The 18511-nt window shown below is 35.4% G+C and overlaps 1 protein-coding gene and 1 long non-coding RNA gene across 2 annotated transcripts; one reads left to right on the top strand and one right to left on the bottom strand.

The window, feature by feature from the left end:
• Positions 1-3556: 3556 nt before the first annotated feature.
• Positions 3557-5236, top strand: LOC127839771 (uncharacterized). Its single transcript, XM_052368157.1, has 2 exons — positions 3557-3968; positions 4209-5236. Exons 1-2 carry the CDS (start codon positions 3557-3559, stop codon positions 5234-5236), a joined length of 1440 nt encoding a protein of 479 aa, XP_052224117.1.
• Positions 5237-15119: 9883 nt separating this feature from the next.
• On the bottom strand, positions 15120-16122 carry LOC127837347 (uncharacterized). Its single transcript, XR_008029245.1, has 2 exons — positions 15646-16122; positions 15120-15242 (listed from the first exon to the last, which is right to left on the bottom strand). It is a non-coding gene; the product is annotated as an uncharacterized LOC127837347 (long non-coding RNA).
• Between the last annotated feature and the right edge of the window lie 2389 nt (positions 16123-18511).

Here is an 18511-nt window from a genome sequence, read left to right as displayed (position 1 = left end):
TTTTAGAAATAAATGAAAGTCATATATTAACGGACGACGTATGACCCAGTGATCCGGGAAGAACTGTAAAGCGCCTTTGAACGCACATCTCGAGTGTGAAAAGGGCGATATATAAATTTGGTATAATTTTTTTGATATATATTCATAAAAATAGATTTCAATCTGGACATCGCTTCGTATATGGATAATAAGTCAATCAAAATAAAAAATATATGAAGCATTTGTAAACATTTTCATTAATAATTTGGCTAGCAATACAATCTACATTGCTGACAGCGTTTAGTTCAAACATATTTATTGTAGCTCGATTGCGTGAACAGCCCCAGACTTATCGTAACGCTCTCGAGTCCGTTTCCTGGTTTCATCAGTACTTGGTGTCTTTTGGGGAGATGAAGACAGAACGTTCCCACTGTGGGGAGCGAACAAGTGACCCCTCGGTGTTTAAATGACAGCGTGTAGAATGTGAACTATTTGTAGTGACGGACAGAGCTCTGAATCGCCCAGTACGCTTGATTTACCTCCCCAGAAAAAGTTTGATTCCTGATTAATGCATTTTTAAATATTCCCAATATGATTGTTAAAATTTTAGCATATAAAAATGATTATAATATTAAGTTTTGGTAGTAGACACGTTTAATAACAGTAAACATCAATACGATAATCCTTCATTCAAATAATGTAACCTGTATTCTAGCAATTCGTGGCTATATATTAACTTGTATTCTCGCATTTCATAGCAAATTTTTTATATATTTTTGGATAATAAACAAATAAATTCAAATTATAACAATGTAATATTAGGCAATGTAAAATTATAATTATTATTATTCTCACAACTCATTTAAATTACATTTACAAAAAACACGCACGTTACATTTTTTGAAAAGATTTAATCATTTCAAATCAACCTAAATGATGATGTTATTTCAGGAATTCAATACGTATTAAAACAATATCTCACGTGTACGTTATTTTGAGGAAAGTATTCATCATACGTGACGTATTGTTGTGGGCTAAATATTAAATTGCACCTCATATTAGCCGTTATGTATTTAATCAGACAGAGTCAATTAGGGTATATATGAGCCTCGTTCTGATTTTCCACCTTTATTGGATTTTTGCTCAAAAGAGACTTTATTTGAACGAAAAATTCCATTAAACGGAAGCCTGCTCGTACTAACCCAGGACGATACTGGAAGCACGTGCATTGTGTCCAGTTGTCCCAGTTTTGTATGTTTTATTTTTGTGTGTACTAAGAATCCGATTACATAAAGCATCAGCTCGTAAACACACTAAACATAAACTTTGAAAAAGAAAATGTTAACCGAGCAAAATGTCAACAAACCGCATAGGAAATCGGAAAATAAATCTGGATTTGGTATAGTTGTGTGCTTGTAGCATATATCCTTTGTAGACTTACCTCATCATGCCGTTGCATTAAATCGGTATGTTGCGTATTCCGCACGTCCCAAACTTTTTTGAAAACGGCCATTACAATTGCGCCGCGCTGTGGGTAAACGGGGCTTAATGCATGTGCGTAAAGTTTCGTTCTAGATAATCCCGCACAGGCTAATCACAGACCGACTGCACAGGCTAATCTGGGACGTCGCTTTACGCACTTGAATCAATACCAGTTTTTCCAGAGCGAGGCAAAATTCAACATACACCGATTTCAAGATGAATAGCAGGTATCACCGAACGTGAGTATCGACGATGTAAATACACGACAAATGTGGCATAATAAAACCTACCCAGAAAAAAGAACAGACGGTTCGCAATTTTTTCAGTCACCATTTAAGTAAACATACCTATACATGTATTATAATATTAAGGGGGCCTTTTCACGTTTTGGTAATTTTGCAAATTACAAAAAATGGTTTCAGATACGCACATGTTCGTTTTAGTTTTGATATTTGTGAGGAAACGGTAATACTGAACATTTAACATGCTCTAAACATACAATATTTGCATCTTTTGACGATTTACACACCTGAAAATAATAAAGCGAGGTAACGCGAAACGATTTACTAATTTGGATAGTTCTGTTGTTGTCGTTATATTGTGTGACACTACGAGGATTGCTATATGAAGTTTAAAATACATCATTCATTTTATGAGCACGGATGGCCGAGTGGACTAAGCCTTAGACTTTTACTCCTGGTGTCAGTGGTTCGAGCCCTGTTGAGGGTTACTTTTTTTTCTTTAATCTTATTCTTGTTTTTTATTGCATCTTTTTAGATCCAATGTTTAAATTGATCAATATAAAGCATTTAATGATGAACTTCCATACATGCCAAAATCTGTGAAAAGATCCCTTTAAATCTCATTTCAGTTGAGACCGACTCAATTTGCCGTCTCGACTTGAATCTTATTAATTGTTGAAGATGTAAGCAACGTTCTTCAAAAGGAGATTAATTTATAACTTTCTGCGGGAAATCGTCTACCAATGTAATAATGAAATGAATAGTTTCCAGATGAAAAGGTAACTTTCTCTTACTTCTACAACTAATACAACTAATAGTAGGTTTCTGCGGTACACAAATACGCGTGCAATCGACTGACGCCTTCGGTTTCCAGTCAACTCGTACCCTAGTCAACTCGTACCCGATTTGGTAAACTACTTTAGTCATTTTTCAGATTGGTCAACTCGTACCTTTTCAATATTTGTTTTTTATGGAAACAAATTGCGATGTGTGTTTGCATGCATTAGATGTTTTTTATGTTTATTGCAGGTACGAGTTGACCAATTAAAGTTATATTTTGGCATAGACTAACATAACTTTATGTTGTTTTTTTTACCAGGGTACGATATGACTTATTAAAGTAATTACCTAAGTATATATATATATATCCTTCTTTCCTATTGGTTCGTGAATTCCTATTAGTTCGTGAATTTTTTTGTGACGCAATAATAAAAACATCCGTGCGTCGCACGTGTCCGAATTCGATACTAGTATAACCGGAAGATTTTGCACTCTCGGTAAAAGTGAAAAATGAGGACAAAAAAGGTAATATTTTGCTTTTTCTTACTGTATACACATTCATATAATTGCAATTTGCACTGAAATAACTGAGTAAAATAACAGTATACCTTAAATACTACGCTTATTTAGGTTTTACATCTGCCCCAGACTTTTGTTTACAATGTCAAGGTAACGTGACTAAAACAATATCGACTTAAGTCGACGTTTTTGTAAAGTAGAGGCCCGTAACGGGGGATATGGAAAGTTGAACGAAAACTGATTAATATCCAATTAACGTCGCGTGTTTTTTTAACGTTGTAGGCAGTTCCTCAAAAATATCATGGAAAATATAAAAACTATACCCCTGACATACTGCTTAAAGCAGTTGAAGAAGTAAAGTTGAAAAAATATCCATCCGTCGTGTTGCTCTTCAATACAACATTCCATACCAGACATTGCGTGATCGGATCAGTGGTCGTGTGGATCCAAATAACTTCACGACTGAAACGATTTTCACTGAAGACGAGGAACTGAGGTTGGTGGAACACACAGAAGACTCTGCCAGACTGGGGTACGGCTTCAGTAATACAGCAATGCAACAGATGGCAGGCGAGTTGGCGCACCACCTTGGAAAACGCGCTACTGACAAGCCACTCAGTAACTGTTGGTTATATGGCTTTTTAAAAAGATGGGAGAGCAGAATATCCACACTGAAACCTTCAGCGTTGGATTCAAACAGAGCCAAACACTCAACTCCAGAAATTGTTGCCAAATATTTTGATAACCTCGAAGTGGCTATCGCGGAGTACGGGCTACAGGAGAGACCTGATTGCATATACAATCTGGACGAAACGGGCATCTCTCCTGAACATCGACCACCAAATATTATCGCTCCAATCAAAGAGAAAGCGCAGGCGGTCACGTCGCCACGATCGGCAACAACAACATTGATCGCGTGCGCAAGCGCATCAGGACACCATCTGCCGCCATATTTTGTGTTTAAAGGTTTATTAAAATCTAAGCAAACTAATTTTTAATCCATATATGCTAAGCAAATGAGTTACATTCATAATTATGTAGTACAGTATTTATAAAGCTAAAACATGCATTTAAAGTAAAAGTCAGTCGCGTAAATCAATACATTGATGTTATTTAATTAATTGCAAAAGAATTTGAAACACAACATTAATGTACTATCTTTTAATATTTAAACGCTGTAGTTATTTACATAAATAATTAATGCAGGAAAAAGGTCCAACGACAACTTGTCGAAAGAACTTACACCCGGTGCTGTTGTGACCATGTCGGAAACTGGTTGGTCGACCACTGCAACCTTCAAGGACTACCTCGAAAACCACTTTTTGAAGTACGTCAATAGAGGAGACGGCAGCCAACCAGTACTTCTATTACTTGACGGGCACAGCACACACACTTCCCAAGAGATGGTGAAATGGGCCAGAGATCGACACATCCACCTGTTTTGTTTGCCAGCGCACACATCGCATGTCCTGCAACCCCTTGATGTCGGAGTGTTTGGGCCGTTCAAGCGCTTCTATTATAGCGAATGTGCTTCGTACATGAAGGCGAATCAAGGCAAGATCGTCACGAAATACGAAATAGCAGGCATTGCATGTAAGGCGTACTTGAAGGCCCTCTGTCCCTGGAACATAGTTTCCGCTTTTAGGAAAACCGGCTTGCATCCCCTGAACAAAAATGCTGTTCCGATGGAAAAGCTCTTGCCTTGTGAATCGTTCCGAGATGAGACACCAATGCTCAAGATGCAGTCGATACGCGCTGGCAAAGAGGCGGTGGATGAGTATCTTCGGGCGAAATCCGAATCTACCAGCACAACAGCCCCTTGCAAATGCAAATGCGGGAAGCAAAATTCCACAACACCAAAACCGAAGCCTGGCGGGAAACTACTCACCAGTGATGCATACATTGAGGCGCTCGAAATATACGATGCACAAAAGAAAACCAAGGCACCATCATCATCCAGGACAAACCTGCCACAAACAAGCCCCAAACAATCTACACGCGGTTTAATCATCAACCGAACCGACAATTCTGAAAGCGAGTCAGATATTGACGACACAGAAGTTTGCTGCGTTTGCGAGAGATTCACGCCCATCAATGTTGACAAGCGACCACACCTAAAGATAGTCAACTGGGGACAGTGCGACGAGTGTGGACATTGGGTTCACTTGGGTTTCTGTCATGCCAAGTCTGTTCTCAGACGAGGCGACAGTTTTCTGTGCCCTCATTGCAGTTAAATTGTCGATGTTGTTTATCGTTGTTCAGTTGTTTTCTTACTGCAGACTTTTGTACCAACGAATCAAATCTCCATTTGTTCAATTTCATAAATTACTCACAGTTTGTGCATATTTGCTGTTTTTGCTGCTTAGTTACAATTGTTTTCACTGTTTATTTATTTATTGAGAAAATAATTACATTACATAATTGAGAATTGAACATCAGTGAATGATTTACAACCCAGTGCCCCCTTCTTGAGCCTCACATTTGAGCGCGTGCGCTCGACCAATAAAATTCACGAACCAATAGGAAAACGTTCAGCAGATACAGACTTCCGACTGTCAACATGTACATGTAAGTATATCGATGTTTAACAAGTTTGAGTTCAAAATTTTTGGTTTATTTGCGTTCTACGGATGTTTTTAGTTCAAGATCTCATCATCTTCAATTTGAATAAATATTTAAGTTGAGCATGCGCAATTTCGAATGCTTACGAGGCCGAACCAACAGGAAAAGTGGCTATATTGTTCTTATTAATATATCCAATATACAAAGATTATATTATCTTAGAAATATATAGAAATCATTTATCTTTCAAAATATATATTTATTAACAACTATCATTATCGATGTAAAAAGAAAAAATCTTACGGTATGAATAGCAAAATATTTTTTAACTTCCTCCATTGCATGACTTTTATAAATATTACCAAATTGCAAATCATCCATGTCGTAACACTTGTGTATTAGTTAATAAATGTTGTTGTTGTTGTTGTTGATATATATGCCTCAAATTATGGTTCGTCTGAAAATTGAGTCCATGATTTAATCAATTAATCAACACCTAAAATACTTATTAACACCTATGTGACACGGGTCGTTAATATCGTAATTTACCTAATCTTCACCTTTGTTAAATATTTATTAACACATTACTTGACACGGATCGTTAATATCTAAATCGATTTAATCTGCACCTTTGTAAAAATGAAGAACACCTTTGAATCCAAACTAACAACTAACCAATCAATTAAAAAAGATTAGGATTATTGTGTAAAACAAAAGGATTTAATGAGTATTTAGATGTTTTAGCATTCTTCAATAAAATACTTAGATTTCCATGTAAATTTGAAACAACGGTCACAATATTCGAATAATTTGAACATTAAAATAAAAAGAATGCAAGTTGTTGAAAAAGTCAACTTTGAATCTAATTTTTATCAATCATATTTTTGTTTCATGAATATAGAGTAGTATAATTTGTGTGCATTTTGCTATGAATGTTGTTGTTATTCTTGGATAAAAATATAAATTAACAAGCACATTTGTTACATTGATAGCACACGCCAAATGATTACAACGCCAAATTCTGTAAACAACTACTGCTTTAGAGTCATTCATTGATACACTTAAATAAAGGTTTAATGAAATCTTTAAAGCAGTAAAAATACAAACAGGTATTTTCAAGTAAAAAGTGGCAATAACTCCATTATTGATCAGTTGTTTGAGTTTCAATTTTACCTTCACTATCCTCTTATCAATATATACACTCATTCCAAGTTTCAATGAAATCTGCACAAGCAGTTCCAAGATTTTGCTCCAGACACAAAAGTGTGCTTATAATCAAGTAAAAAGGGCCATTACTCTGTTATTTGCAAATGGATTGCAACAGCATTTTACACATATCATTCTATTATGATATATACACTTATATCAAGTTTCCATGAAATTGGTTCAAGCAATTCTGAGATATTGCTCTTGACACAAAAGTGTTCCGGAGGGATAATGCTAAAACTGTATCCGTCCACCTATGGCGGTGGATAATAACATAAAGAAAAGAGAATCTTTTTCTTAAACTTTTATTTATTGTATATATCTTCAGGGCTTGACACTTTTTTTACCTACTGACCCAAAGGACCACCAGCTTTCAGAAATTACTGGTCCTCCAAGATTTCAAGTGGTCCGTCAATTTCTGTAATTTTAACTTAATTTCAACTTACTTTCCGTACTATCCACTATATATTGTGCATTTATAAAAAGAAAACTATACTGTATTAATTTAATATTAATTGTACACATGGTACAATAACATAACTCTAGCACATAGGCTAAACACTATTTCATTCAACCAGAAAACAATTTTTGTACCTTAACCTTTAATCAACTACCAGTAAGTCCATCTTTAGTTTGCAACAGAATCAAATCTCTGTATTATTACATCTCGAAAACTTATAATCTTGAAAGTACTCACGTTTACTCTCCGGCAATATCAAAACATTATTCGGCGCCCTTCAGTGTAAATTGGCACGGTAAACAAAGTATATTCTGATGGTACTAAGATCGATAAAATGCTGATTATTGCTGCTTTTTCAAAATAATAAATACCATTTTTTTCATTTCTTGATCCGAATGCTTCGAATTTTATGTTAATTTGTGTATCGATCAGGGCAAAGTCCGGAGACATTTGTGTAACGCAAATAGTTTTTTTGATCCGACAACAGGTTTTTGTAATTCGGGCATGTAGAAAATCGAGAATTTCCAATATGTTGCTATTTTTATCACGGTCTCGAGTCGGCCCATAAAATAATGATGAAATTATCGGTTTATTATGAACATATAAAATTGTTTTATTGATGAAAACGGTTTTCCACCAGTATTTCACAATAAGCTGGCCAGGATGTTTAACTGGTCCCACGGATCAATTAAATTTCTAGCTTCACTGGTCTTCCCTATTTTTTACTGACCCCGGGTCAACGGACCACCGTAAGTGTCGAGCCCTGATCTTAATACAAACATTTTTGCAAGAATGTTAAGGGAACAACCTATAATAATAACATATTAGATCAATAACATGTATAAGAGAATATGCATAATTTAAAACCCAATTTTACAAAATGACGTCATTTCACAGTAAACAGTGAAAATTATCGATAATTTTCACTGATAATATTCACTGTTTGAAACAGTGAAATTATCAGTTTTAATTCACTGATATTTCTCTATAAACCACCAGAAAACATTAAATAAAACAAAATAATCATTTATATACAAAATAAAATCCAAATGTACTGTTTTATTAATCATGGTTAAATTTTAAATCTTTTTGAAACTTGGTCAGAATGTTCATCTTGTCATTATAAAGGCTATGTCAGAATTAAAGACAATTGTGGTCAAAAATTAGAAAATCTAGTAATGTCTTCAACAATTGGTAACCAATTTTTATGCCCCCGTATCGATAGATCGGGGGTATATTGTTTTTGGCCTGTCTGTCTGTCATTCTGTCATTCCGTCATTCTGTCATCAAAACCTTACATTAAAGTTTTGGAATAACTTTTGAAATATTGAACATAGCAACTTGATATTTGGCATGCATGTGTATCTCATTGAGCTGCACATTTTGAGTGGTGAAAGGTCAAGGTCATCCTTCAAGGTCAAAGGTAAAAAACAATAACAACAAAAAACTTTAACCTTTCATTAAAGTTTTGCAATTACTTTTTAAATATTCAACATAGAAACTTCATATTTGGCATGCATGTGTATCTCATTGAGCTGCACATTTTGAGTGGTGAAAGGTCAAGGTCATCCTTCAAGGTCAAAGGTAAAAAAAAGCGGCGCATTAGGGGGCATTGTGTTTCTGACAAACACATCTCTTGTTCAAATCTTATTTAATCGAGCTATACAAACATTTGAAAAAACAACACTCAACATAATAAGATTTGGAACATTTTTAGCTCGACTATTATATATGAAATATATATAGTGGAGCTATCCTACTCACCCCGGCATCGGTGTTGCCGTTGCCGTTGGCGTTTCGGTTGGCGTTTCCGTGATTGTGCAAATGTTAAAGTTTGCGTTCTACCCCAGTTATTGTCATTGTCCCTTGACAAATCAGAGCTCCAGATAATGATTTGTGAAATTAGTAACGGTACTGCCACTGACAGAAAGACAAGGAGTAACGCTGAAAATCAATTAGTACTTGTACTACCATATCCAAAAATACAGGTAGTACTGTACTACCCGTGTTCTTGAATATTGAAGGGTGTATAACTGCCTTTACAGAAACATTTGCAGCAATTATAATAAATATACTTAGCTTCTTACACAGTTACTTTATTAGGTTTTCCATTCAAAATTATGATGCAAAGACAACTACACATTAAAACTCATGACTAAATACTAGTTCTTCGTTTAAATTATTTTTCTTGAAAAGAAAACACAAGCCAGCTAGTAAGCATAGTTAATGAACACAAATGTCACTTTCTCATCTCAAAAGAATAATTGCTTTAGCAGTTAACTGTCAAATTTAGCCACCAATGCAATCAAATTGTTTAATATCGGGGCGAGAATGTCTTTTTCCTGGGTTTACAGATTGAATGTCAGGATAGTAAGACGACCATATGTAGCCATTGTAGGACAACAAAGTGTGTTTTATTAATCACTTTCGTTTTAGCCGGCCCTCCTTGCGCGCAGACATATTTTTTTGACCGGTTTACAAGAAACCAGATATCACGCGACAGAATAGACAATAATACCGAACCCAGTCTACAACTTTTCGGTAATTTAAATAAATGAAAAGGCGCCGTTAGGTTAGAGACCAACAAATCACGCCGCGCTGACGTGGACGTATCGGTACGGCCAGTTTTTTTTCGTAAATGCGTAAAAGGGATATTCAAGTCGTAATTGTACGTCCCGTTTATAAAAATAAATGCGTAAATCTTCATGAAAAAGCCGTATGTACGGCTGTACGGCCCTTATCTGGAGCTTTGCATATTGCTTTCATATTTTGCATACTTGTTTACCAACATGAACCCAACCTATAAACAAGAGCAGACAACTCTATCAAGCATTTTGTCATAATTATGGCCCCTTTTCCCTTTTATACTTAGATATTATTGATAAATCTATGTTAAAGTTTGCGTACTACCCCAAATATTTCCTATATCTTTTGACATATTGCTTTCATATTTTGCATACTTGTTTACCAACATACCTATTCTATAAACAAGAGCAGACCACTGTATAAAGCATTTTGACAGAATTATTGCCCCTTTTATACTTAGAATATGCATATTATTGATAAATCTATGTTAAAGTTTGAGTACTGCCCCAAATGTTTCCTATGTCCTTTGACATACAGTCAATATTGTATTAAGAGACCACTCAAGGGAGTAATCAAAAGTGGTCTCTAAATAAAATGGTCTTTAAATAAAAAAGGCCATTCTGGAAGAATGCTTAAACTCAATTTTAATCTATATGAAGGATAATCTCTTTTGTCAACAATGATTTTAACTTTTATAATAAAATGAATATAACACAATACATAAACAATATTTTACGTATAATGTGTTCTATTTTTTCACTTATTTAAAATTATCATTTATTATAAATGAATTGTGTGTATATATTTATTTGCAAAAACAACATAGACAACAAAATATTTTTCGCGTTTTTTTTTCACCTGACACATAATTTTCAACGTCTTCAAGCACCTCGGCTTTACACTTAAGAATGTTCTAAATTTGAGTATTACCGACTCTAAACTCATCTGCGTTTTTACGTGCAATTTTACTCTTTGACAATTCCAAAACCCGAATTTTCTCGTTCAACGTTAACACTTTTCGTTTTGACATTTTAATTTCTGCATGTACACTTAAGGAAATCTGACTCGATTATGAGCTGAAAAATTAAAACACGACAATTGAAAACAAACAAACAGACCTGATTTATTAAGTAAATAACAATGTGATTGGCTAACAAATATCTACTAATTAGCATAATTACAAATTGGTAATGTACGGATTTCGACAGATGTTGCCGATTAATTGTTTATTTTCCGCACTTCTCAGGAAATGTTTGTCGCGAACAGTGCATGGTTTCTGCACCTGTTATCTATACTCGAGAAAAATCGGCGTTGTCTCTTAACGTTCCACATAGTAAACTGTTTAAGCTGTAGACTGTGCGTATATGTTCCTCTATTATTCAACTCAAAAAATTGATACGCAGTCTACAACAATACTGGTCAGAACCGGTCAACGAGACAAAGCATAATCATAATGGTTGGTGTGAAAACAAAGCAGAGGTGTAACATTACATCTTATCGGCTTAGATAAACAATTAACACGGATTTGTCCCTGAAAGATCAATGGATTAACCACTTTTATCTCCTAGTGGTCGCTTAATTCAAGATTCGGACATCAAAATACACAAAAATCAGCGGTCGCTGGTCGCGTAAGATAAAAGTCGCTTAATACAATATCATTATATAGTGAAAAAGCTCCGTGGGATTTCAAAATGGTCGCATAAGACAAAGGTCGCTTAATACAAGTGGTCGCATCCACAAGATTGACTGTATTGCTTTTATATTTTGCGTACTCGTTTACCAACATGACCCCAACCAATAAACAAAAGCAGACCACTGTTTCAAGTATTCTGACAGAATTATTGCCCCTTTTATACTTAGAATATGCATATTATTGATAAATCTATGTTAAAGTTTGCGTACTACCCCAAATGTTTTCTATGTCTTTTGACATATTGCTTTTATATTTGCATACTTCTTTACTAACATTACCCCAATCTATAAACAAGAGCAGACAACTATATCAAGCATTTTGACAGAATTATGGCCCCTTTTTTACTTAGATAATTGAACAGTTTGCTTAAATTGCCATAACTTCTTTATTTATGATCAGATTTTATTAATACTTTGACAAAACAAGACTTACCTGAATACCACAATGGATTCCACCCAAACAATACCCCACGCCCCACCCAAGATTTCCTGCCCCCCCACCTCCCACGCCCCCCCCCCAATTTTTTTTCCTTTTTTATTTTTAATGGATCATCTAATAAATGACCACACTCCACATTTTACCCCCTCTCACCCCCCCTACCCCCCCCAATTTTTTATTTTTCCTTTTTTATTTTTGAAACATCATCAAATAAATGACTCCACCCCACATTATACCCCCCTCTCCCCCCCCCCCCTACTCCCCCCCCAAAAAAAAACACAATTATTTTTTTTTCCTTTTTTTGTCTTTGAAAGATTGTCTTATAAATTATTGAATATGAACACTTTCCCCATGATGGCTTACGTTATACTGTCAAGCACTCGAATAGTCGAGCGCGCTGTCCTCTGACAGCTCTTGTTTTATTCTATGAGTCATGATTTCAAAGTAGTGTTTGGTATTTAATAAAGAATATAAATTCAATGTACTGGGCTTAACACTTACTTTATTTTCAACTAGCCCATTCGGGCTTGCAAATGCAGAACCTTCTAGCCCTGACCAATCTTTCATGTGCCCTGTCCTACGTATAGCAAAACCTCTATATTTATCATTCAACTTGTATTTTCTTATGCCTAGAGATGCGCAATTATGATTCAATAATTCTTATTAGCTTGCGTTACTAATGCTAATGAATTCAATATTCATTTACTTAAGACATCTATTTGTAATCTTCACGCCATTTCGGGAGAAATTTCCTTTTTTTTCCTCATACTTTCTCTTACTTTCCTCCTTCCCTTTTCTTTTCTTATCTGAGGAACCCCCATCCCCACCCGTAAAGCCAAACCTTTTTTTACATAGATTGCCGCGGTTACCGTCTGACAACAAATGGTAAGTGAATCTTAGGTTTCACAAAATAACGTGTTACGGTAGTCGTAACAGTTGTACAGGGTTACTCTCTACTAAAAGCCGGAATCGACCATTAATATTAGTTTTGCTAATTGAATTTGGTAAAAAAGATTTTCAAAACACTTCTAATCGATCAAACAAATTACAATTATTTAAAATTGATAAATAACTAATAATTTTATAGTAACTTTTAGATCCCGGCTTTTAGATTATAGTGTATTTTTATCGAGAAAACAAGTCACTACGAGGAAACCAATTAAAAACCGTATCTACCGGAATTCCGTTTAAAAATAGGTACGGACGTGTTTTACCAGGAAAACTGCCGGGGATTTTCTGAATTATCAGCCTCTTTTTGATTGCAATCAGGGGTTTCCAAATCTATTTTGAGATAAGATCCGTTTGTTGTTATCTCTGACTTCACTCTGGGATTTAATTGTCATCTAATCATACTGTATTAAGATTGTTGCATCTTTGAAAAGCTTATTTTAAATGCAGTTTATTGATTTGTAACACAAAATCCCTCCCATTATACACACGACCGGTCGGGCATGTTCATTGGCTAGTCCGGACCTAAATACAGGCAGTGAATGTTGTTCGGATGTGCCTTAGTGTTAAGCCCTGATGTAAATACATGTATGAATTTTTGCAAAAACCTGCTTATCTTTTAGGTGCACTTTTTGCCCTAACAGGTGGTCTACTTAGTACATGTACATAGAGAACAAAATGGATTTCTTTACAAATAATTTTACTTACAAAAATCAGATTAATTATCTCATTGATTTTTGTTTTTGTATATTCACAGTTGATGTACCGAAGGCAGATTGGTCAGCCAGTGAAACATATTCTGTGAGTGTTGAGAATAAATGGAACTCTAGCTGGATACTGGACATGTACTAGTATACTGCTAACCTCCTTTTCTGTCTATATGGAAGTGACTGTACAGTAGTTTTTATAGTTGCCAATTGAACAGCATAATGGAACTCAAATCAGACACTGGCAATGTACTGACATGATCCAAAGTGTCTAGGTGACATTGACTGCTTGAAATAGTAGTCTAGTGAGTAGTGGTACCAGAACTTAATCAAGACACTAGATATGTACGGACCTCCATCATGTCTTGGTGGAAGTGACTTAAGTTGGAATAGTTGTCAAGTGAGCAGCAGGAATTGAACTTAAGTCAGCCACTGGACCTGTACTGACCTCCAACTTGTTGAGGTGGAAGTGACTGTGGCTGGGATAGTTGTCAAGTCAATAATTACAAGCCAAGTCTTGCAGGTAAGATAAACTTGATATCAATAACAGCCACAGCCTCAGTGGCATGCAGCCCAATCACAGATTATGAACTGTGGTTTAAGTTATAAGGTACGGGATTTTGTGATCAGTCATTGTCTGCTGCCGAATGTGTTTTTCCTGTCATTTCAAGTACCAGTTTTGGCTTTAAACCACAGGAAAATTTGGACATGTCTTTGCAGTCCTTACCCAATTGAGAAGAAATCCATATTTTATACTGTGTGTTGAAAATTTGTGTTGAACATTGAAGTTTAAGACAATTATTTATTAATTGCAGATAATAGCAAGTTGTTCTAAGCAATTATCAAATCATTATCAAGTCTGTTATTTATCACCAGTATTAACTCGGTCAAATTATTTTGAATGAGTTTTTCATAAATTTCATAAATTTACCTCGAACATTACATCATGTTTATGACTTAAGTTCATGTCTCAAAGTATAAGCAGTATGTATTTCAGTTTTATAAAGAAATAAATTAAGAACTTCTGAAATTTCATGGAATGAATTCATTTATATTTCCTGGACAAACAGAGAAGTTTGGTATTTTTTTATTGTGAGTGATCTCCCTTGGACTGGCATTACTTGTATATCTCACTTCCATTTCCAATGGTAAAAGTTTGGTACAATTTTTAATTTTGAGTGGTCTCCCTTGGACTGGCATTGCAAATATATCTTACTACCATTTCAATGGTAAAATAATATAACCAATCCCTGAACAACTTGAATGTATCATATGCCATGAGGTTGGATTAATCTATATCCCAATCAGACTAGAATATGTAATATACCCTCTGTCTCAGTCTTCACGCTAACTTTTTTAGACCAATAGCCCTTCGGGCTAATTAGATAGAATTTTTAATAGCCCGAAGACATTTTCAATAGCCCGAAAAGGTAAACATAAATGTTTCGCTAGGAACAACAAAAATATTCATTTCTAATCAGAAATAACTTCTTCTAATGAGTAAAAACATATGCCTGTCCCATTTACAACATTTATTATTCATTTTTCAAAACAACAGAAAAGGCATGCTCCGCCGACATCTCCATATCTTCATCGTCATCATCATCATCATCATCTTCATATTCTGAGTTCTCTGGCACCTGGAAAGACACACAATGTCACATACAATGTTATGTTTGCTAGATTGTTTTTAGTAGAATGATGTCTGTCTAAATAAAAAGTCATTTTCCCAAACAATGCGTTATTTTATTGTCAAAAATTGTGGTTGCCTATCATTAATCATTCAATTAATTAATGAATGTATACATGAGTTATTCAATGCTTTGGCTGCAGTGCTAGACGACTTGGGTGTTGATTTTGCCTGTTTGGCTTGAACTGCTTTAAAATGATTCGGAGAATTTTCGTGTAGCTGTATGCCATCAATGCGGAGATACGACGAGCCTTTTATAAATATATTGTCATTGCTACTGGGTCCATAGAATTCGATGCATAATTGACACCGCATCAATTGCGTTTCAGGATCGTATTGCAGCCATTCTCTACCTGATTGCCATGATTGTTGAAATGTTCGAACTCTCTTGACTTCGTAAGCTCTTTTAGAAGATACAGGGTCGGTCGGCTGCTTACGTTTTTTACCTGGTAACGCCCCGCTCTGGTATCGAAGTTGGCTGAACGCCATCTTGAGCGCGATTTTAACGCAAGGATTTTTTTTAAATGAGTCATCATACGTCGATGTCCGCTTTGAACAAACGGACCAATCGTAACACTACGTCCATCTCCGGAGTCCCGTAAGAGTGGAACACGGACGTGTTTATTGGCTAACGATTTGTACCGACTACTTCCATTGACCGATACGCCTTTAACCCGAAGTGACTGACCGGTGTTCATGTAATTATTTCACTATGTTTACAATTTTACGCTCAAAAATTTAATCGACCGGTCGGGCTATTTTATATGCATTTATGATCGACCGACCGGCCAAAAAATCGACTCGGGCTTCGGGCTTATAGGCTAATTCGAAGACTGCTCTGTCTGGTATCAAACATAGTAACATAGTAACTAAAATTCCTCATGCATAATACTAGTATGCTTACTTTGTTTCAACCTGTTATAAGTTGGGTATAATAAACTGGCAGGAGAGAAATGTATGTTTGCTCCATCTTTCTTTTGCTTGAGTTACATTTTGAAGAAGTATTTTAACTTGAGTAAAATACTTTGTAATTGTTTTCTAATTTTCTAACGAGCAATTTCTGTTGCAGAATAGTACCGTAATTACTCTATGTTTTTGGACACTCAAAGTTTTCGGACACCCCCTTTTTTAGCAAAAATAATTATTTTTCATGACTTAATTTTCTGACACACGATTTTTTGTCCATTATTTATGTCTCTAAGTTTTCGGACAGAATATTTTACAGCGCAATTTTACCAAATTTCGGTCCTGTTTTCGATATCTAATGACACTTCGATCACGGGGTTTTACAACCAGATTAACAACATAAAACATGGAAGGTGCATGCCTGAGAGCAACGGGCCATTACATTGCGTTATTGGGTAAATAACCTGGTAAACCGGTATTAAACAATGGTTTCGCCCGATAGCATAAACGTTATGACACCAGGGGCAGTACCAATTAACAGTTCAATTATCTACCGCAATGGTCTTACCCCTTCTAAGTAATATAGCTGTGACAAATACTAAGCGCTTCAAAGTGTGATGCACCCTATTGCAAGTTTTACGAACAATGGAAGGTGTTAGAATACAACTATCTGAAATGAACAAACAAAGAATTCGTAGTTTGCTTTTTTTGCGTTAATTACAGGTTCATACTAGCGAGTATCAGTACGTCGCATTCTCATCTTTGAACTCGTTGGTCAAAGTACAACCTTGTAGTAACTTTCTGTCAAATAAATTAAGCATTTACAATAATTTAAAATGCAGTGCAAATATATATAACTGTAATTTATACTGTACGGCATGGTATTTTACAAGCGCATGCTATTACCAGTAGTCGTTGATACAATTGACGCTATTTTCGGACACTTCAATTTTCGACTCTAAGTTTTTGGACACCTGCATTTTGTGAATATTTTTTGTACCTATGTTTTCGGACACGAAAAAAAAAAAAAAATTTTTAAGTGTCCGAAAACATAGAGTAATTACGGTATGCTATTTTTGTATACCGTCTTGCTATACCATCCGACTCTAACATATTGACTGTTTGTATTCATAAATGTAGCATTATTTGTGTTAAATAATATTTGTATGAATCTTATTGGCTTTTGTGGTCATGCACTTCATTTAAATATAAAAAGCCTATGTGTTAACAGTGATACCTTAGTAGTAAAATGTAACACCCAGATGTGCACGGATGTGCACGATGTTAAAAGAGATTAAAGGTAGACGTAAATATAACTCTAAGAGGGATTGGCAGCAATCTTAAATACTAAAAACCATGCTGATGATCATGCATTGTTAAACCAGTGATTTTTTTCACCCAATCAGGAATGGGTCAGGTACCCATGCCATTGGGAAATTTTCACGTCGTGAAATCACCAAATTGGGAAAAAAACGAGAAGCAAAATCTTCCAATTGGGAAAAATCAAGTTGTGAATTGTACCAATTGAAGAATGGTATTTTGTATGACTTTGTTTAACTTTTGTCATCTTTAAATGACATAGGAAAGCAACATTTACTATCATTCACAGTCTTGCACAAACAACAACATGCTTTCGGAACACAGAGTTCTATGTTTTTTCTGCTTTAAATATATCAAGAATGGCGTCTTTCTGGGCTGATGAGAGTCCGGACACCCCCAGGCTGCATAGCCTTATCTGAACACTAAGTGCTTATTATTGTTGCAGTGTACTGAGAGGAATGAGTGGACGAAACAGATGCAAAACGTTTTACAATATTTAAAACATTTAAGTAATTTAAAATATTTACCAGTAGCACCTTTTCATCGCATATTTATTGTCATTATATTATCATCATCCCTATGACAGCTTTTGTAACAAAACACAATCTTAATGCATGGGGCATCTAGTATATCTATTACTGTTTATCCGAATACTATCCATGTCCGAAATATGTACACTTCAGTTGCCTTACCTGTTTAACTTTAATGATCCAAATTTTCCTTGTTGTTATCTGGTTTAACAAACCTAATCAAACGTTTGTTAAACACGGTGAGTTAATGCTTTCTTCATTATTGAATCACCATTACTTGTAATTTATATCGCCAGCTTTGAATTGAACGCGGGTTGAATGTTACAATACGTCCGCCATTTGCAATGTTGAAGGTCATGACTAAGCAATTTAACATACATGCCATACGTCCCGGATTGTCCGGGACAGTCCCGGAAATGAAGAACTTGTCCCGCTGTCCCGCAAATCTGTCAAATGTCCCCGA

Source organism: Dreissena polymorpha, chromosome 7 (assembly GCF_020536995.1).
Source record: "Dreissena polymorpha isolate Duluth1 chromosome 7, UMN_Dpol_1.0, whole genome shotgun sequence".
Classification (NCBI taxonomy): Eukaryota; Metazoa; Mollusca; class Bivalvia; order Myida; family Dreissenidae; genus Dreissena; species Dreissena polymorpha.
This window is presented reverse-complemented; position numbering and strand designations above follow the sequence as displayed.